The 27,150-nt window shown below is 40.4% G+C and overlaps 2 protein-coding genes across 3 annotated transcripts in view; one reads left to right on the top strand and one right to left on the bottom strand.

Annotated features, from left to right (window-relative positions):
• Positions 1 to 3,007: 3,007 nt before the first annotated feature.
• Positions 3,008 to 7,346, top strand: HHLA2 (HERV-H LTR-associating 2). The gene is given in 8 exon segments (XM_030449959.1): positions 3,008 to 3,071; positions 4,173 to 4,493; positions 4,945 to 5,008; positions 5,010 to 5,203; positions 6,722 to 6,841; positions 6,844 to 7,008; positions 7,224 to 7,309; positions 7,311 to 7,346. Coding segments are annotated over 8 exon segments (1,050 nt in total).
• A 4,870-nt stretch (positions 7,347 to 12,216) lies between these two features.
• The window catches only part of MYH15 (myosin heavy chain 15), a 44,081-nt gene continuing 29,147 nt past the window's right edge, over positions 12,217 to 27,150 (bottom strand). Inside the window, exons 32-42 of one of the 2 annotated variants that reach the window (XM_030469551.1) lie at positions 25,802 to 26,151; positions 25,144 to 25,268; positions 22,695 to 22,810; positions 20,551 to 20,743; positions 19,688 to 19,891; positions 18,543 to 18,668; positions 17,167 to 17,337; positions 16,559 to 16,663; positions 15,341 to 15,436; positions 14,744 to 14,872; positions 12,217 to 12,234 (exon numbers count right to left, since the gene is read on the bottom strand). In XM_030469551.1, coding sequence (XP_030325411.1) covers positions 12,217 to 12,234; positions 14,744 to 14,872; positions 15,341 to 15,436; positions 16,559 to 16,663; positions 17,167 to 17,337; positions 18,543 to 18,668; positions 19,688 to 19,891; positions 20,551 to 20,743; positions 22,695 to 22,810; positions 25,144 to 25,268; positions 25,802 to 26,151 — 1,633 coding nt within the window. Of the gene's footprint in view, positions 12,235 to 12,798; positions 12,925 to 14,734; positions 14,873 to 15,340; positions 15,437 to 16,558; positions 16,664 to 17,166; positions 17,338 to 18,542; positions 18,669 to 19,687; positions 19,892 to 20,550; positions 20,744 to 22,694; positions 22,811 to 25,143; positions 25,269 to 25,801; positions 26,152 to 27,150 lie in introns of those variants that run through there. The other variant, XM_030469550.1, reaches the window with a different exon arrangement.

Here is a 27,150-nt window from a genome sequence, read left to right as displayed (position 1 = left end):
AAACTTTTGAAGCCCTGAGAGGGCGAAATGAATGCAGAAGATATGGGAACATCACACGTGGTTCATACTGCATAAACAGTGGCTTTCATTTTTGGGACAGGAAGGAACTTGCATGTTAAAAACTTGAGCTCCCATATGGGTAGGTGTGGCTGTGCAAGGAGCAGGGGAAAGACAAAGTTGCATGTCTTCGGGAGAGTTGTGTGTTGGTTTTATGTTTATATATATATATATTTATAAACTTTAATTGCAACAAGCACCTGCAGCAAGACTGAATTTTTTTTGTTAGCTGTGAAATCATAAGAGGTAAAAAAATTCCAATATTTTTAGAACAGCTCTAGGGTGTGGATGGAATGGAGGAGGTGGGGAATATGCTATGGGCATGTTGAGGTAAAACAGTAATTTTAAAAATAATTTTCAATGTTTAGAAGATGAGAACCTTCTTCTTTTGGGGGAGTATTTCTCACCACTGAAGTGTGGAGATAGCATTTAAGTCAAAGGATTTCACAGGAGGGAGACAATTAGTTCTTCTACTGTAGAAAATACCTCTTGAAGGTTCAGTTGGGAAATTCTGGAGAAGTAGTGCCTTTGTGGCTAGTATGAGATTTTAGCAGTATGTGGCTGACATGGGTTTTCTAGGGCTGTACACATTTGGTTTTCTTGTTTGCTTGTTGAACTTGAAATCCTTGTGCATTTCCAGTCCTTATAAATGTGTGTATGCTTGAAATGTGCTGTTGTTAAATTACCTTGAAAAGGAACTAATCAGAATCCTCTTTGCTAATGAATGAAAAACTTTTGCTTGGCAGGGCTCGGAGAATATGACCGTATGCATGGCTGCTCTCAAAATGGGTCACAGAGGAAAATTCAATCAATCTCAGTGCCTGCAAGCCAGGGTAGAGTTCTGGTCAGGGTTCAGACTGAATGCAAAGTTTAAAGGTGATGCAGTATGTAGGACACATGGTTTGGCCATTTACTAGTAGAAGAAAAAGAAAGCATGTGCCCTTTGATATTAATTTCCTGTAATGGCTAAAGCAAGTGCAGTGTTGTCCCTGATACTGTCTGAGATGTTCAGTGTTTGACAGCACTGGATGTCTTGAAAGATGCATTTTAGTGCCTTGCCTTGCCCTCAGAAATTCTGACTGAGCTACCCACTGGAGCCAGTGGCAGTTCTGTATGGAATAAGCCTCCTGAAAATTACAGCATTGGAAACTGACATGACTACCGTGATCCAAATTCTAGTTGTATGCTGTCAGTATAAATAATTCTGTATTTCACTACAAAGCCTTGGGGTGTGATTTCTTGGTTTGTGCCATTTAGCTCTGTAACAAAGAGGAAAACCATGTGTATTCAGTACTTTGCAGTGTGGCTTTATCAGCAAATATTTTATCCCAGTAAGACCCAAGACCTTCTGAAAAGACTGGCCAGACCCTGGACTCAGGTTTTTCTACAGACCAACAAATGTTTTTCTTAGCATGCTTTGTTGGGAAGATCTAAAGCTAAGGTTTGTGCTGAACGTGAACATTTTTCAGTTAACTAGTTCTGAATTTTAGTACAGTGTTACTGAGTACAGCTAGAAGATGAGAGGCAGCCTGTGCTGTCTGGGCTTCATTACTTGACACAGCTCTCGAGGGCATCCCGGAGGTACTGTTGGAACCATAATAATCTCAGAGCATTACTGCCAAGCTGCACAGGCTATCTATTAAACCTGGCAGATCACTTACTGAGGGAAGTTTAGCACTGACTGCAGTTTCTGAAATTCAAACAAGCACAATATATTGTATCAATTAAGTTGGAAATTGTGGACAAACGACCAAAAATCCAATAAAACATGATGTATACCAGTAACCAAGGCAAGGAGTAAAAGAAGCAGATAGGTATTTTTGATCCACATTAGCAGCAATTGCCAGTATCATGTCTTTGTTTTAGTCTAGCATTATCTCTGTCTCAGGTTTAATATTTTGACGCCTTTATGCTGTTGTTTTTTTTTTTTTTTAACCTAATAGAAAAGTGAAAAGACATGAAATAATCACACTAGCTTTGCAAAAGAAATAGCATACAAGAATCCTTGGTACATAAATTCACATCCACCACAAATACAGTGACACACAGCAGTCAGAATTACTCATTAGTATTAAAAGAACTGGCTAGCAAGCCTGGTTAAAAGTTATGCCCTGTTTAAGTCAGGAGTGGTGCCTGACTTAAGGTGCCTGACAAGTAGATGTCTTTTGGGTGGGGAGAAAGGAACTAGGAGAAAGCTTCTTAGGCTCTCTCCAAGCTATTTATGAGCTGATTTCCTCAGTGCAGGGTGCTGTATTTCAGAATAGTGTGTCTGGGTGGAGGAAGAGTGCAGTCTATCAATTACAATAATATTATTTCTTTTTTTGTTGTGTGCAAGAGCTTTTCGTTCATTGTCACTAACTGACAAACCAGAAGATATGATGGGAGAACCTCCTCCTCTTTTGCATTCCTACCCCAGACTTCTACGCACACATTTTTGAAGTTCATTTGATGCCCTTTTGATCTGCTGAAAAGTTCTTTGCATCTGCAGTATTTGGAAATTCAGGCAAGTTTCCTACCTCAAAAAGTCAAATGCTGCAGTAATCAGAAATACATTTTAAAGAGTAGAAAAATCTTGTTTGGCAAGCAAACTTGTCTTTTTTTCTTTTGGAAGTGGCACTTGACCGTTTTTTCTATTTCCTATTCATGAATAGTGAAGATTAATGTTCCCTAGTTCTGTGAGAACATGAAGGGTATTACTTTCTATTTATTAAAAGCAAACAAAGTATGAATCCGTAAAGGATGGCATGGTAATGAGAGGGCCTCAACTATTATGAAATGTATAGTATTACATACTGACCTTAAGGCTGAAAACCTAGGCCAAAGGTGCTGCAAACTGTAATAAGCTGTACAAAGGAAGTGATTAGAGTATATCTTTTATCTGCATTTAAACAGGTTTTCTCCCCTCTTATGCTGCATGTTTGACATGAGTCAACTATGAGCCAAAGAAGACATGAAGGGACAGAAAATGCCATCTCTTCTCATCTATATGTTTCACATAGGTGCTACATTTTGGGGTAGGTTTTAGCTCTATTGCTTTTGAAAAATACTAAAGACAACTACTACTTATTTTTAATAGGGGAGAATTAATTAAAACACTGTTAATTAATGGTAAAGAACCAGTTTGGGGTAATGTAAAACACTGCTGAAACAAACGGTGACTGCTTCATGATCATCAAGCATGGTGAGTGTCCAAATGGTTACCTGCCTGCATTTCTGTCCTACAGCTTGGCTGGTGGAACACGTTGTGTGACTGCTCATGAGGCAGTAGTTGTCAGTTCATGTTGCAAATGGTTTCAAGTACATTGAATCTGCATGTAGAAGGCTCAGGAAAAGTCATCTGTATTGCCCTGCCAGGTGAACTGGGGAGGGCACCAAAATTTCTAAGATGTCTGCAGATGGGCACTTGCTAACAGTTTGTCTGACCCTGGGTGAGAAGGCCCTTATGGTGATTGCAGTCAGTTTTTAAAAGTTTCATTTAAATTTTTCTTTTATGCCAGCAAGGCATAAATTGAATGTTAACAGCAGTCAGATGCTACCACTTGTGTGAATTCGTTTTGAGGACTCCACACCTTAATTGCCTCTGGGACCAGGACAGCACCTGGCACCATCTGTGGTGGTGAAGATGTTTAAGTTGTGTCCTTACTGCCAGCTGCATCACCACATGATTTTTTTGCTGTGGTGGTACAACTGGTTGGCACTATGTGAGGCTATTGGTAACCTGGGTCATTGCAACATGGCACTATGAACTTCTGAGTGAGTAGCAAACTGCAGCCCAAAAGGTTTTGAGGCTGAAGTTGGTGCTTTTGGAAATGCATTCAAAATGCATTTAGGTGCTAAGGTGATGGTGTGTTGATTTGAGTATGTAGGTACTTACCCAGGGTATCTACTTAACCTGATTACAAGCTCAAAGATAGGAGCTCTACTTTATAACATTGATTAAACTGAATTAAGCCGTGCTGTCCCACAGATTCTCTACAGAAGTCTTGAAAGCGCCATTGCCATGCTAGGTAAGAGTATGCTACCTGCCAGAGCATTTTTTTGGTCAGGGATAAGGAAGGGCAGAAATACTCTTTTAGACTAGATTTAACTTACTCATTTGTACTCACAGGCCTTAGGTTTTACAGAACAGGAAACCATAGCTGGGCTGTTTTCCAAGGGTTGCATCCTTCCTTGTCTTTTCTCACCTGGGGATGATAAAGTAGTTCACTGGAAGAAAGGGGACAGAAACGTGCATGTTTACTACTACCAGCATGATCGGCTGGATAGAAAGGACCTGGATTACAGACACAGAACAGAGCTTTTCTACAAGAACATTTATAGAGGAAATGCCCCCTTGAAGCTTATTAACTTGACCTGGACTGATGAAGGCCCTTATAATTGCTCTGTGGGAACACAGCAATATAAAACAGAAGTGGAAGTCATGCTACATGTAAGAGGTCAGTAAATCAACACAAGTGGTTGGATCACACCAGCGGAAATGAAGTGACAGCAACAGGTTTTCTCATGTTATTTTTCACATGAAATCAAAATCCTCTAACCCAATAGAGCCCCTTTGGGGGCTGATGATGATATCAAGCACATAATTTCCTCCGGTCAAACACTGTAACGTGATGAAAAATTACAGTGCAGCACTTCTCATAGCCTATTGCACTATGATTTCTATGGGTTAACTGGGTGTTTATTTGCCTTTTAAAGCATGGCTTTTTAGAACAATACAGACACATTGACATTGAGTAATGCTATGCTTTCTTCTGAAATCAAGCACAGGTTTAATTTTGTTCTCAGTTATGTTTATTCTTCCCAATGTTATTTCAAAAGACCAATCACTTAAAGTTAAAAAAAATAATTGAAGTAGTATGATTCATTTTTTGTTTTTTTAATCTACAGTTTCCTCTTATTATGTGCTGGAATACCAAAAGACAGACACAGAAAGGATGCTGAAGTGTTACGTCTCTCACTTACCCAGCACCACATATAACTTGGATTCAAGGCAATACATCCACCCAAGAAACAGATCAGGAGATATCCAGGAATGGAGTTCTCTATTCTGTCAGAAGTGAACAGAAGATTAAAAACACAACTGATCCTTACTACTGTCATATTGATCTCCATCATGAAGCATGGTTTGCTGAATGCAAGATGCAAGGTAGGAATGAATGCTCCTTACCCATTATCCATATTTTGCAAGTTTTTTTCTGTACTGCTTAATCCTTTCTTTGTACTTATCTTCAAGTGCATTCTTAAAGACTTGGGTTCAGTGTTGGGTGTGCATGGGAGTGGAGAGCAGGAAGCATTGCTTGCATTTGAGCAAACAGCAGCTCATTTTGTTAGTTCAGAAAGACAGACCTACAAAATTTCAACTCTTCATTTTGTCCTTCTGCTGAATTTCACTGAAAATTCAGTTTAAGTAAGTAACTGGTACTTTTCAACCTCTCCTGTTTCTTAGGAAATATTTTTTAATTGGAACAAGAGTGATGCAAGAGCAAATCCCTTGTGAGATGTGCATGGCTGCTTCCATCACTCTGATTTCCCTCTGAAGTGTATCCAGGCACACACAGTTCCTAAGCCCCTGTGTATGCTTCAGAACAAGACTGCAGTTTTCAGTTAAACACAATAGCTTACAACTATGGAAGGTTTCAAGTGTGGTATCATAGTAGGTAACAAATGCATTTTTAGTGTCCATTTTGTTAATCTGTTCTTCTGATCCACAAGAGATAAAGGTACATTTCATTGCACTTCTGTTTGCATTTCCCTGCTTCCATCTATCTGCTCACTGGAAGTTTTTTAGAATATACTTCTTTCTTTTTCTTTATATAATAGCACTGCAGAATACCAATTTGTTTTGTATTGGCTGTTTTCAGCCCTACACCTCTGTTAATTCAGGTCCACACACAGAAACCAAGTGTTGTTATATTATGTCAAAATAATGTATTGGTTTCCTCTCCAGCAGACTGCCAGTCACCACAGCCTCATCTGTTTTTTCCTTCCTATGCAACACAGGCCTCTGTCAAATTGATTGTTGTGCTATATATTAATTTGTCCTACATTAGTATTTTATACATTATCACTTACCTTCTCTTTCCTTCCCCACGCCCCCCCCCCTTTTTTTTTTTTCCTAAAGCTATTAGTTGTAAATGTTCCAGACAGGTAAAGTACTTAAGTCCAATATAACCAAAAGTTATTTCCACTAAATACAATATTTTTATTCCTTTAATTAAATTATGTTGCAACAGCTTGACACTTTTGCTTTGAATATGCAAGTATTTGATAAGTTGGAATTTTCTCCCTGCTCCCACCATACAGAACTTCATGCTACTTTACACGTAGACAAGGCTGAATCACTTTATTAATGAGCCCTCCAATTAGAGGAGAAATAGGGAAATTAAAACAAAATATTTTTTAAGTATAAGCTGATAACTATAAGCTTATAAGTATAGCTAATACCAATTAGATTATTTTATTTTTTGTTTGATAGAAATGTTTTTAAAATTTTCAGATGCTTTTAGAAGCATATTATGATGTTTGAATATGATATCAGAACTGTAGAAAATGTTCTTCTGTTTCTCCATGATAATATCAGACTTCAGAAAAATTCAGAAAATGTCTAAATAATCTTCATAGTATTTAAAAAAAACGCTGATGGTTCTTCCTTTATCTGTTTCAGACCAATTGTCTAACATGGAAGGAAGTAGCACTGCAATTCCTTGTGACTAAAGCAGTAACACTGCAATCACTTAAGTTTTCTGTGTTGTGTGGACATTAACCAAAAATGCAGTGACCTCAGTCAGTCCTTCACTGGTACATCTCACACTTACCAGCCTCAAGTCCAGATAAATGAAAGCAGCTTTTCACTGATGATGTGGGATCTTACTGCAAACGACAGTGGAGAATATCTGTGTGATATTACAACACCTCACTACACAAAACTTACTGTGAGAACTTTGCAAGTTGGTAAGTTGCCACTTGTTCCATTTTGGACAATGGGGATGAGTAGGGAGAATCCAGAGCCAAAGGGTCAATCAGAACTCTGTAAAATATTGAGAAAAGTAATATTGTAATTTAGTATAGATGGGCAGGAGATATATTTTATTAATGTCCCTAGAAAAATAATGTTACCTAAAATGTATTTATTTAAAAATGTGAAGGTTCTTTTTTCCAGTTATCAGCTTGTTGTGGAAAATGTCTCAAGATTGGTGGCTGCCCTCAATTGCTACTGACAGCCCTCAGAGCTGTGGGGACAGAGAAAAATCTCAAAATCATGTCCTAAATGCTCTGCTAATAGCATTTAAAAACATTCTGAAGATAGCAGGGAGATGAAGAGCCCGAAGATGTGGTATAAATGTGCCTGCAGAGGAAACCTTGTTGAGGAGAGTGCACAACTGTTATTTTTAAAGCTTTAATACTACACAGCAGGCATTTTTAGGCCTGGAGATATGTATGTTTATATAGATGCCTGTGATTTTATGAGCTGTAGTAAATTTCCATCTGTGAAGGCTTAGTTACAGTTACTTCATTGTTTCCAGCTTCAGGGAGATTAACTTTTGTATCTATTTAAAACTCTGGTTAAAAATATTTACTCCAGCTTTCTAAAATTACAGTGCAAACAAATTACAAATTTGTTCAAAAATATTATGTTGTTTGGGATGTAGCCTTCTTAAATCTCAGTCCTAAGGAGGGACTAAAAAGCTCTCAAACAGTAGCACACAGGCATTTTTTGCAACTAAGTGCCATCATCTAAAAGGCTGAAAGCTAATATAGGGCACCTCAGTTGGTTTTGGTAGGTTGTATTTTGGGTTTTTTTTTCTTGTTTTGGTTTTGTTTATTTTGTTGGCTTGTTTGTTTGCTTGTGTTTGGTTTTGGGTTTTTTTGTGTGGGGTTTTTTAGTGTGTGTTTTGGGGTTTGCTTTGGTTTTTTGTGTTTTTTTAAAGAAAAGAGCAGCTGAAACAACCCAGTAGTAGGACATAAAAATTGAGGTAATATAGCAGAAAAGGGGCTACAAGAAGTGATAATGAGTAGATATTTTCATCTTCCTTTCTCACTCCTCCCCCATGATAGCTTAGTTGAAAACTTGCTGTAGTGTGTAGTGCAGTGGCTTATATGCAACTGAAGGAGGGGGGTTAGTTTGAAGAAAACTGTTAGGTCAGATGAACACTTCCTTTCACCTGAGATTCCAACATGATCTTCCTTATCCTCTAAACCTAATATTGTGTCTCTGAAGTGGAGACTATTGAAAATCTCCAAGGAATTACAGGTTTAACTGATGTTACAATTACACACAAGTCCATCAGTTTCCTGGTACATTTACTGCAGACAAATAAATGCATGCACCTGTCCAGTCCAGATAAGATCTGGATCTTCCTCTACAAATGCCTTTCTCTTGCTCATCTCTGCAGATGGATCTTACAGTAGTCATAGGTGATATAGATCCTCTCTTCAATAGCTAAATTACTGTGCTGCTCACAGAATTTTCCTGCTCATGGACCAGAAATATATGATGCAGAACAGACACTTACCCAAGAGATGATCTTTGTGGCAACACAGACTGAAAGCAGATAAGCAGATAGAAACAAGAGAATGTGAGGGAATGAGCTAGATTGGTATGTTGGATAGTGGTCATAATGAAGCAGCTGCTCAACCATCAGAAAGATTTCCAAGTGCACTGAAAAGGCAACATTTAAGCAGGAAAGTAAGGTGAATGTGCATTCATTTTGTAGGCTTTCTCCTGTGTAAAGACTGGTTGCAGCTGAAAGAAGTTCTACCAAAGGAACTGACAATTTGTGAACATAGGTCTGCATGTGGGCACACAGCCATGCTAAAGTCAATAACTAGATTAAATGCTCTGGTTTTGGCAGTTCTCAGGTTTAAGCTGTTTGCTAGACATCCATAAGGACTCTCCAGAGGAGTGTAGGATATTTCAGATTCTTTAGAAGAGAATGTTCATGGATCTTGAAGTAGAAGAACCATGCTTAAAGGAATGAGTCTTCACATCTGAGTGCTCTCATGCTGTTGAAACTGGCTGCAGTAGTAAGACACATGGCCATGGAGAGGTTTCTTCTAGACAGGCTCTTTCTTATCTCCTGAGGATTATGCCCCACCTGAGGAACTACTGTTTCTTGTGCCTGCCTGGACGGCTGCATCATGAAGTTGGGAAAAGTTTTAGATGAAACTTGCAGTAATTTTGCAAAAGAAATACTGAAATCTGTGGTCCAGGCTGGATAACACTTACAGAGTCGTTCTACTGGACAGCAGCAGTACTATTAATGACACTGAGCACTGGACCTGGAGGCAGTGTTTACCATTCTGGGCAGCTGAGTGTTTTAAAATGGGATTTGCATTAAGAAGTTGTCAAATCACATTACATAATTTATATGAGCACAATTAAGTAAAATAATCTGCTTAAAGCCATTCACATTTAAGTCATTAAAGTATCACTTTCAAGTCCTAGAGGACTGGTCAAGTAACTTGAACACTGCTCTATCACTAATATTAAAAAGAAACATATTCTTCCTAAGTCATAGCTCTTAGATTATAAATAAGAGAAAAATTATAGCTTCGATATACTTATTGAACAATAATGAACTTGAATTTGTGATAGAAAGAACTTCTGTTAAACTTACTGGAATTTCTATTTTTAAAGAAAATTGCAGTAATGTCTGGAAAATTTGGAGAGGAGTTATTGCAGTGGTGCTGGTAGCAGTTATCTGTATCTAGATCATCTACTTCAAGATACATGCAATGATTAGGGGATTTATTTTTTAATGTACTATTAAACTTAAATCTAAATCTTGAATTTTTGAACAAAACAGAAATTTTATTTTCATGGACATACAAAAAAGACTGAAAATGTAGGATGATAAGTGTCAGCATAAATAAATTGTCCTCATTCTTGCTGTTCTCTATGTCTAGAAGGCTCTCTTTGGTACATTCCTGCAACAGTATTTTGGTTGCAGCAATGTTAACATGATGTCCCCTTAACCAGATGCTCTCCTGTGGTCTATAAAAAGATGAAAAAGTTGTTTAACCCTCAGAAATACTTCCTGATAATCTGCTTTAAAAACAGCCACACTGGTTAATTTGCTGTCAGTTGTGTTTAAGACCAAAGCAAACTGTGAAGTCCCTCAAAGAATGCACATGCTGCTCTTCATTAAGGCTCCAATTACTATTTCAATTATATCCAACGTCAGTGCTCACCAAAACTTCAGTGAGCAAATTCTACTAGCTGCTTTTTTTAGGAGACTTTTATACCCGTATGGTTCCTGATCTCATCTCATCACACATCTCTCCTATTTACTAGAGTACAGCATCTTGAAACAGATGCATTCTATTATTGTACATGTGTAATAGACTGGTTCAGTCTTATGATATTCTGTGCCCTTTCTCTGCACTTGTGGCGAGTATCCTTAAAAAATGAACTTCTAGTCTTAGTCCTTAGGGTGTATCTTCCTGTGTCTGACAGTACAGCCCTATCCATGGAGAGATCTACCTTCAAACTCCCTGAGCCTTAAGACTGAATTTGGTAAGCCTCAGGAGATGTTTTATGATGTTTATCATGAAGTTTGACAGAAAGACACCAGAAAGACAACTCTAAAATGATTGTTTCTTCGTCTCTTTTTCATTTTTCTCTTAGAGATTCACTTGCATGCTTCATATCAGTCAATTTTGATGCTAACACATTTTAGAGATGGTAACACACTTTTGAGATGCAGCTGTTTAATATAAAGAATTTAAGCTAGATTAATTTATCATGAGACCTACTGAAATCTTTAACATATCATAATCAGAGGAACAGTTCATGGGTTACTCTGGTTACACAGATGGAGGACTAGATGGTAGAAACTAGATGGAAGTAATGTTTCTGCAGTGTTATGTGGGTGACCTGGATGAGAGAATAGTGTATTATCAGCAACTTTGCTGATGACGCAAAGCTGGGAGGAGTGGCTGACACCCCAGAAGGCTGTGCTGCCATTCAGAGGGACCTGGAGAGTTGGGCAGGGAGAAATTTAATGAATTACAACAAGGTCAAGTGCAAAGTCTTGCATCTGGGAAAGAACAACCCCAGGTACCAGTATAGGCTGGGGACTGAGCTGTGAGAGAGCAGTGTAGAGAAAAGGGACCTGGGCATTTTAGTGGACAGAAGGATGGCCATGAGCCAGCAATGTGCCCTTGTGGCCAAGAAGGCCATTGGCATCCTGGGGTGCATTAGAAGGGGAGTCATTAGAGGTTCTCCTCCCCCTCTACTCTGCCCTGGTGAGGCCACATCTGGAATAGTGTGTCCAGTTCTGGGCCCCTCAGTTCCAGAAGGACAGGGAACTGCTTGAAAGAGTCCAGAGCAGAGTGACCAAGATGATGAAGGGAGTGGAACATCTCCCTGATGAGGAAAGGCTGAGGGAGCTGGGGCTCTGCAGCTTGGAGAAGAGGAGAATGAGGGGGGACCTTATTACTGTTTATACGTATATAAGGGGCTTTTTCTCTGACAACAGGACAAGGGGCAATGGTTATAAACTGGAACATAGATGGTTCTGTATAAATACTAGGAAGAATGTTTTCACTGTGAGGGTGACAGAGCACTGGCACAGGCTGCCCAGGGAGGTTGTGGTTGTCTCCAGCCCTGGAGACATTCAAAACCCCCCTGGATGCATTCCTGTGTGACCTGCTATAGGTGGTCCTGCTCTGGCTGAGGGGGTTGGATTCAATGATCTTTCAAGGTCCCTTCCAACCCCTGACTTTCCATGATTCTGTTTATCATACTTAGCTAATGCTAAAATGGAAAATAGTGACTCATCTTTATAATTAATGTGTCTTGTTCTGTTCCCACTAGAGGATTAATTTTACACATCAGTAGCTCTTACCAATATTTGTGTTTTGTCTAGAAACAGAGGAGGGATCTTATGAACACATTGATATAGTGGAAGAAAATTCCCCTCTGCACAAACAGATACTACTGAGATTGCTGAAGAAAAGAACAAAGAATTTCCTTACCTTTCCTCTTGAACCACATGGAAATGTGATTATCTCAGCAACAGGAATAAAAAACAAAATTGATTAAAAAAAAAAAGTCAATTGACACCTGTATGTGTGGATTCTGCATGACAAGTTGGAACAACAAAAAAGTTTATACGGAAGAAAATTAAGTTTTCAGGGATTTTTTTAGTTGTTTTTTTATTGTTTGTGTTTTGGGTTTTTTTTTCAATATGAAGGAAGGAGAGGGCTTACTGTTTTGCACTTCATTTAGTATTTTAATTTCAAGCAAAGCCAACTTCCCTGTTTGAAAGTGGAAAAGGCCCAAGACCTATTTCTGAGTCACAGACAGTCCTGATGGGACACGTGCCTCTAACAGTAACTCCCATCTCTCATACAGCTTCAGATCAAAAGTCCTTTGGCTGGTAATAGTCAAAGCTTCTGAATGGAATGTTCATATGAAAAAGTTTACTTTGTAGTCTCCAACAAAATTCATACAGACACCAACTGGCAGTATGGAAGCTGTGTTATCCCATCTTTAAGGGCTGTCTTCCTGCACATCTTTAATTTTGCTATGACAATCTGTACATGAAATATATGAGGCTGTGGAGTGTGACTGGATTTGCCCTTGGTTTTGATTTTGTCAGAGATCTGCCAATTAGGATTTGTTCCAACCTAATGAAGTGGGCTCTTGGCAAGATGTAATCTTTTACTGATCCCTGGGGCTTGGCAAAATAGGAACAAAAAGAAACAAGTGGAATACACCATACAGTGTCTCTGGATTTTTCACGTGACGTTTATTTCTGCAAGTGCTCATTTTTTTCTACATTTGCTTTCAGTTGTGCCTGATTATATCAAGTATCTTCTCATATCTGTCAGCTTGGATTGTACTTACTCCTCTTCATGGACCTGAAATGCAATTGAGATAGTATGCAACTGTTAAAAATGGAACTGTTGAGGAGTTTTCAGAGTAAGTTCACAATTAATTGATACAAGTCTCTCATCGTGAATGCTTCTGCTCCTTGGTCCCAGACTAGCACCAATCTTTGCCATCTTACTTCAGCTAACAGTACAGGTTTCTTGTCCTCATGCTAGAGTATGTTCCTCTTTGATAGCAGATGACTTGCATACAGCTCTGTTTCAACAGGTGGTGGTGTTCAGTCTGAATCACACATTTCCCAGAGTTTCCAGGAATGAGAGTTCTAGTGGTTGTGGGTAAGAGATTTCGAATGCTACAAGATTAAAGTAGTCTCTCCAGTGCCTTTCTTTCCCCAGAGCAGATGTGTGACTTTTGGGACAGCACTTGCTGCCTGAACATGTTTCTGACAGCTACTGCCATTACTTCATAAGCCCCTTTTTTGTGGAGATGACACCTCTGCATGTACCATTTATCTCCTCTTTTGACAGTGCAATACTCTGCTCTAAGACAGTGCTGGAACTGGTGCTGGCAAAGTGACACCTGACTAATAAAAACAGGCATCCACTTTTCTGACTTCTATATATTTGAGGCAGAAAGGGCACACTAATAAGATACAGGGAAAAATCAGTGCCATATTTAAAAAACCAACAACAATTCCTCTCATGATTGACCTATTTCAATTTCTGTGTGATGCTATGGCTTTGTGAACTTGGGAGTTTTCATTTTTTTCATAGGGATGGAATAATTTAGAGAAAAATATGTGGAATTTTTTTCACTCAATCTGCAAGACTTATTTTGAGTTTCAGTTAACAGTGCTGCTTCCATCATACATAAATGTGTGAGGGATCTGGTCTTCATGAAGTTTAAATGTACCTCTGCTCTAGACAGTGAAACTATTGTCATTTATAGCAGTTGAAGGTGTCTTTATTAGTGTAATATAAAAGCAGAAACTGGAGTATTTCTCTCCCACAGAGAGAAAAGGAAGGTGTTGGAATCAAGTGTGATAGGAATACCAAAATTATACAGAAATTTGTGGGGATTTTTCCTCTTTCTTGACTCTGGAGCTGTTGCCCTCATAAAACTTACATGATGTCAAGCATGACAGCTTATGTTAATGACATAGATAAAACAGTGACCTAGCTCCTCTTGCTATCATTTCTATAAGTACCAACCCCACTCTTAGGCAAGAATAGATAAGCAAAGCTTTGCTTCCAGTTCCAGATAAGTTCTTAGGCACCTTTTAATTTCATCAATATTATTCTACTGCTGTTCCACTCAAGTGCAAAACACTGCAAATACATTTCTAATTCCTAATGTCTTCCAAGTACATAAGTGACTAATCACTAATATTTTCTGTTCATCCAGCTCTTCGAATCAATACAAGTTCATTGAAAAAGCAATGTTAAAATATATGGCAATCTGATAGTGCAGTAATCCCCCGCCTGTATTACAGACACAGAAATCAACATTAGAAGAAGAAAATAATATAATAATATAAATAATATCCCTTCAGAAAAAAGCCCTAAAATCACCAGCTCTGGGAACTTCTGGCTGTTGAGCACGGAAGTTAAATGACAGCTTAAAAAGGACAGATAATGCATTTTGCCTAAGCATCAGACTGCTGTCCGAAAGGCTTACTGTAGTGTAAAAATAGAGGGTAGTCTAAAACTAAAAAATGTAGTAAAAAAGAATTTGTTCTAGTGCACCCTACTTTAAAAGATGTAATAGATCTTTCTACATAAGTAGCATTCAGTACTGTGAATTAAACAGCCATATTTACCCCCTATGGCATAAACATACCTTTTTCATACCAATCTCTCTTGACTTGCTCCTCAGCTTATTAACTTGAGATTCAGCAATTTCAGCCCGTTCTTCAGCATCATCCAGATCATGTTGCTGTTTTCTGTACTTCGAAAGGTACAGGTTGGCTTGAGCTTCCTGGTGAGAGAAAACAGTGCAGCTGATTTCCTCCTGTCCACATGAAACAAAGCTTTCCATTTCCAGCAGGATGGAAACAGCTGTATGGGAGCCCCTTGCCTCCTGGAGAACTGAGGTGGTTGTTTTACAGAGCTGATGTTTCCAGTGGCAATCTCCATGTTAAGTGAACTGGGAGGTTCTTAACATGCCTCCTGAGGGTCTAGGAGGAAAAAAGCCTTTTCTCTTTCTTCCCTTCCCACCTTCCCTTACAAATTATACTTCACTCTTAAGATAAAATTGAATAAATTTTAAAAATATAATCAAGACATATGCTTTATTTTATATATCTAGTATAAACGCAGGGGTTTATGAATATAAATACAAATATTAATACACACAGAAATATTTTTTTTACTGAAACCTTCTATGGATTAAAGATTGTGAGTTTAGGGCAATAAGTTTCTCAAAGGTAAAAAGGCCCATACTTACAGCTTCCTCTGCTTGGTGCTTGTAGCTCTTCACTTTTAATTGTAACTTGTCAATCAGATCTTGCATCCTGGTCAGATTCTTCTTATCTTCTTCTGACTGCATGAAAACACCATTAATTGGGTTGACAGTTTAAAAAGGCCCAAAGCATTTCACACGATTAAACTGGTATGGTTGCCATATATATGCAATTTTGGAAACGTACACGTCAAAATACAAACAAGCCATGTTATGATCATCATGTGTACAGATGAGAAAAATTCTGTAGGTTGATTGAAGATGTATGTAAGCCTGGAGGCTGAGGATGAAAAGAGAGGACTCTCCTCGTTTCTATGTATGTAAACACAGATGAGTATAAACACATATATGTATGTCCACACACTTTCAAAGATGTACACATACATATACACAGAGTTCCACCCTCAGGGTGAGGAGAACTCTTCTCAGTGTACAGTGTATCATTACGTAGTGAAATGGACTTAGAGCAGGCCTGCAAATATGTAATTTGCATATTTTAAAGTCTGGTTTCCTCCTGGGAAAAGGAGCCAGGTTTAAGCTGTCACAGTCCATAAGCTGAAGGACCAGCTATATCTATTGTACTCTTAAGAAAACCATCTTCAGTCTGCACAGAAGTCTGATAACAGTCAGAGTAAAACAACAGGTAGGAGGCTAAATAGTCTCCTAAAGCAGATGGATGTGATTATCTTCCTAAGAATGCTGTTGGAAGCAAAGGCTCAGTGATCTGTGTTGAAGACCTTCTTCAAAAGGCGAGCAGCAGCAGTGGCTCTCAGCAAGCCTGCAGGAGGCTCATGGCTTAGACCCTGCTGTTTAGCAGTAGATGACAGAGCCCTGGGACTGAGCAGCCCTGCACTGAGCGATGCATTAGACTCAACTGAATCCTTCTGTCTCTTTTTAGCATCATCAGCACAGCTGAGAGACAGCTGGGCTCTTTCTTCTCTTGGAGTGTGAATAGTCATCTTAGCCTGCTTCATATTAATACTGTGCTAAAACTGCCCAAATCCCAGCTTTTGAACATTATTCATAATGAGTCAAGCAAAAAGATGCTAGCCCTAGGGAGATGTTCCTCCTACCCCTAGAGCTTCCAACAATCAGAAAACTGGGTTATGCCATCCCTCACTGAAACACTGAGGCAACTTAAGACACTATTTGAGAAAACATTTCTTTCCAGTGACCTAGTGGCTGCTCACATTCTCAGCATACCTGGTAAGTCAGCTCTTTTATGCGTCTCTCAAACTTGCGGGCTCCTTTTTGGGCATCTGAATTGCGGCGGAGTTCAGCCTCAAGTTCATTCTCCAGCTCACGAACCTGCAAAAAGGGAAGAGCTTTTGCCATTATGCTACAGATATATATAAAGCAGCAGATAATTTAGTTGACAGTTCAAGAAATGCTCATTTCCTCAACACCTTCAGAGTGTCAAATTCAGGAACAGGTCCAAATGTAACCTTTGCATTCTGCTTTTTCTAAACTGCACCAGCAGTCATACTGCAAACATATGCAAAGGCCAAAAAAAATTTAAGCTAGCCTTGCAGACGCTTTTCCTGTTTTCACATGTTGTATAATTTTTTGGCTTTGCTTTTATTGTTGTTTTTAATCAAGGGCTTCATCATTTTTTGTGATGCGACAGCTTGTTGTAACTGGATGATGAAGGGAAATCAAGCATCCAATAACTACTCTGCATTCTGTGAAACAGTCAGGTGTTCATGGAATTCCTTTCTGGCCTCTATGAACTTACCAGGCAGCCCTAGGGCACCTACCTAGCCCCAGTTCTATAGGATGATAGATAAGATATGGTTTGATCACAAATTTACCCTGGATTCCAGTTTCTGGATCTGCTTTTTGCCACCTTTCAGAGCTATTTGTTCAGCTTCATCCAGTCGCTTCTGGAGATCTTTAATGGTTTGCTCCATGTTCTTCTTCATTCTCTCCAAGTGAGCACTGGTATCCTGCTCCTTTTTAAGCTCCTCAGCCATCATTGCTGCCTGAAAAACAACCACATTTTACAGCAGCTCTCATATGATATTGAATTATGCCTCAACAAAAATGATGGGAGATTGATTTTGGATTATCCATCACTTGGATCATACACTGTACTCAAAGCTCCAGAAAACAGCTTGTGTATGCCAGTGCCATTCATTAGAGACATTTTAGAGAAGTTTACCTAGAAATTATTAAAAACCTAATCTTGGTGCTTGGAGACCTCAAAAGGTAGTAAATTAACAAAACTGGCCTACAAATCTCCCTGAACATCTGTAGATGACAGCTGCTTGAGTTTCTGAACAGACAGAGCAGTTTCTGCAGTCTGTTCTGGGTTAGAAAGTGCAGGTTCAATCTCTTACACAGTCCCTGGCTGTTCTGTAAGACAGGTAGCAAGGGTGCTAATTAGCACATTTCTGCTTTGATGTTCGTGCCTGCCACCAAGGGCCAGGTACAGATTTTGTACCCATCACTGAGCAGTCATTGCAATCCAGGCTGAAGCTGAATCAAGAACAATCAGCATCTCTTGCTGACAAGCAGTAATGATGCTGTCAGCTGAGAAGCAGTAAAGACCATGGTTTGTCCAGGCACTCCAAACACATAACTTAGAGAAACCTCCAGTTTTAGCTTCAGGTTTTATCTGCTGGTGTTCAAAGTCCAGCTGAACACTGAATACATGGATTTCTCCAGGTCTGTGGGAAATGATACTAACTATACCTGCCCAAAGTATGTCTTTCCTAGAAGAAGAATCCATCTCTTCTCCTGGGATCCTAGGCCTCAAGTTTTTCCAATGCACACTTAGTTCTAGGGTACCTTGTGTGGGTTTCAGTACTTCTTCTATTTCTCACATCATATTCTACATATGCTAGGAGACTACTTAGTGCTAGTTCCATCTGCACTGGTTTAACCTTGCCAGGTGTATGATCTTCCTGATTCAAAGATGACATGACCTGATACTTTGAGAATCAGTGGAAACTGCATCCTTGGGGCAAAAAAACCCCAAGAAAACAACCAAACCCCAAACATCAGGAAGAAGTCCTTCCTCTCTTTTTAACTCTAGCCCATTACATTTTGAAGTTTTATCAGTTGTCTCCAGATAACTGTGGGGTGCTTTGGATTTGTGAGTGCACAGAAATGGTGACCTGAGAAATATCTACTTGATTGTCCTAGCAATACTGAAAAGAAGTGAGCAAGGAACCAGGTTACTTACATCAGTGATTGCTTTCTTGGCTTTCTCCTCTGCATTCCGGCACTCCTGGATCGATTCCTCTACTTCATTCTGCATCTGGGAAAGGTCACCCTCTAGCTTCTTCTTTTGATTGATCAGGCTGGTGTTCTTTTATTAAGTTTTCCCCAAAGGAACAGTGGAAAAGGAGGAAAAATTATGATTAGAAACATAGCTTCTCTAAATACCACAGCACACCAAAGCTTACTGATATTTGCATCCTCTGGATCACAGCAGCATTTGGGAAGGGAGACCCAGGCATGTGGAAAGGGCTGACCTTTACTATGTAGTTTAGCTCCAGACAGAGGAAATATTAAAAATACTCTCAAAGTTGTAAATATTCAGCTTTTGATCCAGAGAAAAAATAATTAGCCAAAGGCCAAAATACAAGAAAGGATAAGGCAGTTCATCTTGGAAAAACAAGGATCCATAATCTGTTAGTCAATGAGGTGATTAAAACAGAAGCCCCATGTCCTCAATGGGCTGGAGGAAACATAGCAAAACCTTGCCAGCCTGTAGCACATACTCATTTGCTTCTGACCATTATTTACTGAAGAGAAGCTTTGGTTTTGCAACAAAAATGCTGGCATGTCAGGACTTGCCCCTCCATGACCCTGTAAAAAGTGCAGTGTCCATTGTGACAAAGTCCAAAGGCCTATCCTAATGAAGACCTATGACATGGTAGAGAAAACTTTGCTGCAGGGAAGTTTCCTGCCTTGCACGATACCTTTTGTCAGAACCCAGCCTCTGTGGCTTTCATTGCTCAGTAACTTAAGTGCACTGCACAAAAACATGATCTTTGTCACTTCTCCAGACAAATCCCTCACTATCCCAGCCATGGCTTATCTACAGAGGGAAACTGGTTCTACAGCACAGAAGAAGGAAGTAAATAAAATTTACTCTTGTCAGCTTCCATCATCACTTTTTCTGAGAACTGTTTAAAAGCAATGGGCCGAATCATCTGTTCCAGCCAACTTGAAGGGAGTGAGATGGCATATCTATAGGGTGACCTACTTCCTCTCCCTCATTTGCTCCCTTGAAGGAGGCTTGGCCATGGACAAACAGTGCCAGTGCTTAATAGCCAAGGCTCTGCTTAACTAAGTGAGGGAAAAAACACAGAAAAAGCCAACCTGAGTGTGAAGCAGGTTCACACGTTCAGTGGCTTCCAGCAGTTCATGCTCTGCCAGCTTCCTTGCCCGTTCGGTCTGATCCAGCAAAGCCCTCAGCTCATCCAGTTCCGACTGGAGAAGATTGTTCCTCCTGTCAGAGACAGCCAGCTGCTCCTTTAGATCCTCATTCACATGGCCTGAGTCATCCAGCTGCACCTGAAGCTCCTATAACAAAGCAGATGTTTGGGCTTTTTTACCTGTGCATGCTTAGGGAGATTGCAAAAGTTTCCTGGGGCCCACCTCAAGAATTTCAATGCTTCTTTTTTGGAGAAAGGCTTCCTCCACACTCTAAACTGGATAGCTTTGTGGTATGTGGTGCAATGGGGAAAACCCTGTGTGTTCAAATCTGTAAGAGCTGGTGGTTCAGCCTGAGGAAGAACTAGCTGCTCAGGCATAGCAGATGCAATGACTTAAGAGGTGTCTTAGGAAAGCTTTTTTTTTTTAGCTATTTTGAATGTTGACATTAAACAACAATGCTGAATATATACACACTCTCTGTACTCCAGCCAACTGACTTTCCACTTTTAAAAGTCTTGCAAACTCACAAGAAAAAAATAGATTTTCACTTTCTCATGCTGTAGCTATCTGCTCCTACAGGAGGCTGTAGCCAGCAAGGGATTTATGACTGGATCTCATCCAGCTTGTATGCAAGTCTTGGAGGAAATTGGTATTTCAGTTTTCTTTTAGGCCAGATGTGATCACTAAGGGCTTTCCCTGAGCATTTTTGGGAGTAGCTTCTCTGTTAACTACCATCACCACTGCTGTTTTGCTCCCAGGCCTCATCTACCACCACCAGCGTTTGGGACAGGCAGCTCTTGGAGTACCTTTATTTGTGTCTGCAAGCCACGTGATGACTTTGTGGCTTCTGCAGCATGCCTGTTAGCATGGCTGAGCTGGATTTCCATCTCATTGAGGTCCCCTTCCATCTTCTTCTTCAGCCGGATTGCCTCATTTCTGCTCCGTGCTTCAGAATCAAGGGTGGACTGCAGTGAATCTATGGTGCGTTGCTGATTCCTCCTGGAAACGACAGGGAGGATGAATGGAATAATATTCCTCCCTGCACTGGAACACAGAGCTACAAGCAACAGTGCTTCATTTTCTGAAAGTGTTTTATTTCTAGAAATAGTGTGTTTCTGAATAACACACATAGCACAGGTTTCTAGTGCACACCTGACTGGCTGGTGTGCTTCATGTCAACTCCTCATCTGTCTGTCAACTCCTCATCTGTGAGCACCTACAGCACCTTCCAGTTTCTTTGGGCAATACTGCAGCAATGAAGTCTCTCTGATCAATTCTATACTCAAGCAAGTACAGATCTGAATGTAACAAAAAAGACTTCAGGCTTAGCAGTCACTCACCAAGGTATTTAGTGAATAATTTACTGGGATGTTTTACATCTCAGCCTTTTTATGAAGGCATTAGTGGAAGAGATTAATCAAACTGAAGGTAGACAGGCACATTCAAAGCTAATTACTTCAGGTGGCCTTTATAATAAAGGGCAGGTGTAAGCTACTTAAATTAGATGTTGAAAACCATTTCTTAAGCAAAACAGAAGGGGAATAATTCAGGAACAGAGATCTGTGTTGTGGACATCTAAAGTCAGAAGAAATTAAGCCTGCCCAACTAACAGTCTAGTCCCTCTTTAAAAGGCAACTTAGTGTCAATTTATAGATGGCAAAACAGATACAGACAGGTGTTTAATTTTCTTGACTCTGTAACAGTCAAGTCCTATAATGAAAGTTTTGCTTTCTTACAACCAGCAGGTAACTCAAAGCACAGAATATGACTCACACAGGGAAACACTTATCTCCTTGCTGGCCAAGTTTTCCTGAAAGCGTAGGAGTTCTGGGAAAACCTTGAGGGCCTTATTGCTTCAGCAGGGTACTGGACTATTCCCTAAACTTCAGGGAACAACACACATTCAGCATGCCTGCCGAACAACTTGGCAGCAAAAGAGTCAAAACAAAGCTGAGGCAGAAAGCACTGATTAGGGTAGCGTGGCTTGAGATCTCTGTAACCCAAACATCTGCAGGGCATTAGAAGATAGTATCTGAAAGAGCTGAGACATTCTTGGTTTTGGAATAATTAATATATCAATCCTTGTATTTACACTGGCTAAAGTGGACCTTGGACTTTGCCTTCCCTGCCAACAAACAGTGCCATGGCTCCTGGATTATTAGCCATGCAACACTGACTAATTCAAGGTCAGAGTTTTCTGAATGACTGCATACACACATTGCTGAAAATCTGGCCCATCACAGCATCATTTTAAGAGTGTAACTAGGATTTGTGCTGGATGGGAGGGGAGAGATAAAAGACAGCCCCCTACTCTCATCTAATTGCTTTCCATTTTTCCTTTTTATCCCTTTCACCTGCAAGCTCCTCTCCTTTTATATTCATACTTTCTCTACTTCTGCAGTTCTCACCGCATACCCAAATGGTGTACGTATAACAGCAAGCTCCTCACATCCTCCCACAATCAGTGTAGCTATAACTGCGTAAATTAAACAAATGCAGATGTAAAGGTTGCCTCTAGATAACATAGGTTGGAGCATCATTGAGGTAGTACTGCTGATTTTGCTTGTGGTTCCCCTTGAGAGGCAGCCATCCTAGAGGATTAGGAGAAGGGCAGCTCTCTAGACTGTCTCCATATGTAAAGTCATAGACTTAGCAGCCTTTAGTCTGCTGCAACTTTGGTTGTATCTGTCAATCGTGTTGCTGCTGCTATGTATGATGGGCTTATGTGTTTGCTGGCAGAGATAGAACTGAGAGGAATATTTGAAATAAGAAATAGTAATGTGTTAGGAGTACCCTTTGGCAAATAATCAGGGCTATCTTGGTTTCTGGTATTGACATTCCTCATGCTGGTATAACTACTTTGGGTACATTTGACTAGCTTCAGTCTTGAGAGTACTTAGGGTCTTTTGAGACTTTCCCCAGGAAAATCATGCCACTTCCTGCATGGTACCTTATATTGTCCATTTCTTCCTCCTTTTCTGCAAGTTTTCTTTCAAACTCTGCTTTAAGTTGAGAAAGTTCAAGCTGAAAACGAAGGGTCTTACTTTCTTCATGCTCCAAAGCTCCCTGAAATAGAAAGCATCGAGAGCTTGAAGACCAGGACTTGCTATTTTATTTTATTTTATTTTATTAAATCACAAGCTGCTACATGAAGATGATCCCTTCACGTTTTATTTCGCATTGCCAATAGGACTCTTTCCCCCTGCCCTCCTCTCTAGACAAGGACATGAGTGACTTACATGGCAAAACAGTGCATTTATTTCCCTTCTAATGCAACTTGGCAGCTGGAAACTGAGCAGCAAGCTCCCCAGAGGACAAATTGTCAAACAGTCCATGGCTCATAAAAAGCCCCTTAGGCCCTGCCTGTGTAGCTTTGATATCAACAGGCATTCCCTGCTCCACAGCCCTGTGCAGACAACCTGTGGAAATTCACAGGCTTATAAGGAATAGGCAAAGGCTAAAGCTAGGTTGCTGTTGGGAGGGTGAAGATGTCCACACATTGCCCAGCTGACAAAGATCTCTCCTAATCATGAAGTGTTGAAAGCCTCCCATTTACACAGTCTTATTAGGCCTTATATTCCTATATATTAGGCCTATATAGTCCTTATATGACTTCAAGGAAAGAAATAACAGACATCAGCTCTAGATCACAAAATGCATGCTGTCCCCTCTTTGCAATCAACATGAAGAAAACTCTCTGAAACAAAGGAGATTTCTTCCTGTGTCTTTTTTGGTTTTTTACATTTCCTTCATATATAGAAGTCAAGAGCTAAGCTGACAACAGCCCACAGTGAAGTTAGAGGTCCTCTGACTTCTAAGTTTTACATAAACCAGGCTCGGTGGCATTTACACACCTTGCTGCTTGCATCAGATGGGAAGGAAAGTAGAACTGAACACCATATATTTTGGCAGAGCTCTCCAAAGGGTAGAATTGCAGAAGCTTAGCTATGCTCCCCTTGAGAGATGATGGAATCAGAAAGGAGGTTCTGAAGATGAAGGGGTACAAAACTGTTGCAAATCTTCACCCATCATGTGGCAGCTAGAGAGCAGTCAAACACACACTGCATGGCAAGGAGCCATAGGGTATTGCTGGAAACAGCACCCAGGAGTACTGTGTCATCATTGTGACTGCTGCAGACCCAGACTCACCAGGAAGGGAGAAAATCTACATTAAACTATTTCTTTCACAATTGAAATAAATTCATCACTGCTTTACTTTCATTAGTTCCTATTTTAACTGATCATTAGGAAGCTATTTTCATACAGTCCAGGAAAGTAAAGAGGTCCCTCCTTAGGCCCCCCCTTAGGTCCCTCAGGAACTGATATATTCTTTCTAACAAGAAAAGCATATTGACAGAGCATATCACCACTCTCCACATCTAAGAGATGTGGAAGAAAGGCATGCTCTTTCCTCTATTCTGATCATTAGAGCTGTTTGGCTGTAAAATCTCTGCAAAGTGCAAAGCATCCTGCAACAGACAAAAGAAATTTCACAGCATTTAAGGCATTAGAGGATCCCTGTCACTGGGTGATGTTAATTTTAGCAGATATTATTTGGATTAGAATTCAAAAGAAATGCAGCCTTCACTAAAAATCCCTTGCTATGTGCTGTACTGCTCCTAGCCAACAATATGTAGACCCCTTCCTAGCTCTGCAGTGCACCAAACTTTAAAAAAAAAAACCCCGACAGCCCAGCCCTTCAGGGGAATGATGAGGATTCCAGTTGGTTTGTTCTGTATTGTTGGTTTGTTTCTGGAAAGTAGGATGAAGCATTCCTTCTGGGTCAGTGCATACTTGTTGCTGTAAAAATTAAACCAGTGAAACCAAACGTCTTTACGGAACTCCTATGGGAGTCAAAGATTTTTCAAATGGTCTGGTTTCCTTTGGTTTACAAGACTGCTACTGAATTTTAAAGCAGGCTGTAGTATCCAACACAATATTTGAGACCTTATACAATTTAAAATCGTCAGAAAGTTCATCTTGTTCTCAAAGCCAGGAAATGATTGATTTGATGCCGGAAACTAGACACTAGAAATGTCTGATCTAAAAAAGATGGTAATTCTCAGCAGTTAGTGTTTCTTGAGAGACTGAAATATTCTATGCTGAAGTGAGCAAGAAGAACTGGATCTTCAGGAGGTGAGCAGATTTCTGATCTTCTTGAAAGCAAGAAAACAAAAGCAAAAAACCCAACCACAAAAAAACAAAACCTCCAAGGCACCTCCCTTGAAAAGGCCTCACACTTGCTGATCTTAGAGCTGACACCTGGCTAGCAAAGTCAGAAGAGCTGGATGCAGAGAAGCTGCACTTGCTAACAACAAACACATTGGCTGTGTTGCTAAGAGGATGAAAAAGGAAGGAAAATAGTGATAAAGACAGTTTTTTTCTGTTCTTTTCCTTACCTCTGCTTCTTCCAGGGCCAGCTGAACTTCTGACTTCTCTTGTTCAACCTGCTTCTTGATTTTTTCTATTTCATGGAGGTTCTTGTTTCCTTCACTAATCTGATTGGTCAGATCAGAAATCTCCTCTGGAACAAAAAGGATGGGTAGATTTAGCAATCATTGTGTCTCCAACATCCTGCAATTCGTGGAGCCATTCCTGAAGGGCTCATCTGTACACAAGTGCTGCCTTACTGTCAATTACAGCAACAATTTTACCAGCTTGCAGGCACAAACTTTCTTGCAAATGCTTTTTTTAAGTGGTTACAGTGATTTAGTTTTTATCTGGGATCTTCAGGCTAACAAAAGTATGAACTGTTTTGGGAACTCCATATACTGCACCTTTGTCCTCTTTCCTGTTCCTCCCCTGAGCGTGGCACCTCTGCCACTGAGCATATTTGACAGGTGAGCAAAGGGAATCCTGTTCTCCTCTGGCCATGCCAATTTCTGTGGTTAAAATCTTAAATTTCCAACATGACTCAGTGTCTCCAAACACAACAGGAAGCTAATCTCAAGGATGAGATAAATACCCTTCCCCACAGCTATTACAGGGCACCTACGTTGTTCTGGCTGTCCGCTGCTTTGGCTCTTTTGCTGGACATGGGGCCTGAAGTAAACCCACCTTGGAGGTTCTTGTTTTCCCGTTTCAATGTCTCCAGATGGTCCAGAGTCTCCTCGTAGGCATTCTTCAGCTTGAAAAGCTCAGTGCTGAGGCCACGGGACTCCTTCTGGGAAGCCTCCAGCTCAGCCTGTGACTCTTCATACTTCTGTTTCCAGTCACTGATGATCTTGTCAAACCCACGCTGCTTCTTGTCCAGGGAGGCAGCTGCTGAGTTGGCCTTCTCCAGGTCAATCATCATGTCTTCTATCTCATTCTGCAGCCTGTGCTTTGTCTTTTCCAGAGAGGAGCACTTGGCATTGGCTGCCTCAATGGCTTCCTCAGCTTCTTGCAGGCGAGCAGCAAGCTTCTTCCTACCAGGTGGGAAGAGACGGTGAAATGACCAAGTGCCATCATTGCCATGTTATCCAGAAAAACTGACAGCAAAGTAGTATCTCAGTAAGTAATTTTGGAAAAGGAAAACTGAGGAGGCAAAGGGAGGGGAGGAGAAAATCAAGCCTCTAGAGGGAAGGGGTTTTGATAGATTAAAAAAAACCACAACAGCTTAAATTTTGGATGTTGACTTGCGGCAGACAATTTTGTGCCTTTCTCTGTGTGTGTATGAATATTTGAAATTGAACTTTTGAACTCTCAAGGAGCAACCTGCTACTTGCTAGTTGTAACCAGTATGGGCTGGTGGTAAATTTTGATAAGACCTGGTCTATGTGAAAGTGTCATGTTCTCCAATTAAGAGATATGAGACGGAACCACGAATTAGAAGCCTGGTCTTGCCTTGGGATTTTGTTCATAAACTATTTGGATTGGGAAAACAGAGGGCTGGAAGCCCTTGCAAGAAGAGGTCCTGGAAAGAAAAGAGGGTGCAGAAGGAAGAATGTGAAGGTACTAGACAGAGAAAATATACTGGAAGTGGGAGAAGACTCTGGAGATCAGAGATGCATGGAGGCAGATGCTGGAGGTACTCAGAGTCCTTGACTGAGACTGGTGACTGAGAGCACAGCACGAGCCAACATGACTGTCTGCCCTGCCTTCCAAGGGATCCATAACCTCCCTGCTGCAAGGGGAACTCAGGACTGGGACACACTGCACTGGCTGGGGCAAAGCAGGGGAATGTGCAAGATAGCCAAGTGGGGTAAGCTAATCCTGTTCTTAAATAAATCCCAGTATATGCATCCTACCAGAAACCTTGTAGGCTGTGAGGCCTACAAGAAAGCTGGGGAGGGACTTTTACAAGGGTGTGTGGTGACAGGGAATGGCTTTAAACTGGAAGGGAGTAGATTTATGTTAGGCTTTAGGAAGAAATCCTTCCTGTGAGGGTGGTGAGACACTGGCACAGGTTGCCCAGGGAGGCTGAG

The sequence above is a fragment of the Calypte anna genome, chromosome 1, assembly GCF_003957555.1.
Source record: "Calypte anna isolate BGI_N300 chromosome 1, bCalAnn1_v1.p, whole genome shotgun sequence".
Lineage (NCBI taxonomy): Eukaryota > Metazoa > Chordata > Aves > Apodiformes > Trochilidae > Calypte > Calypte anna.
Note: the sequence above shows the minus strand (reverse complement) of the source record. Positions and strands in the feature narration are given on the sequence as shown.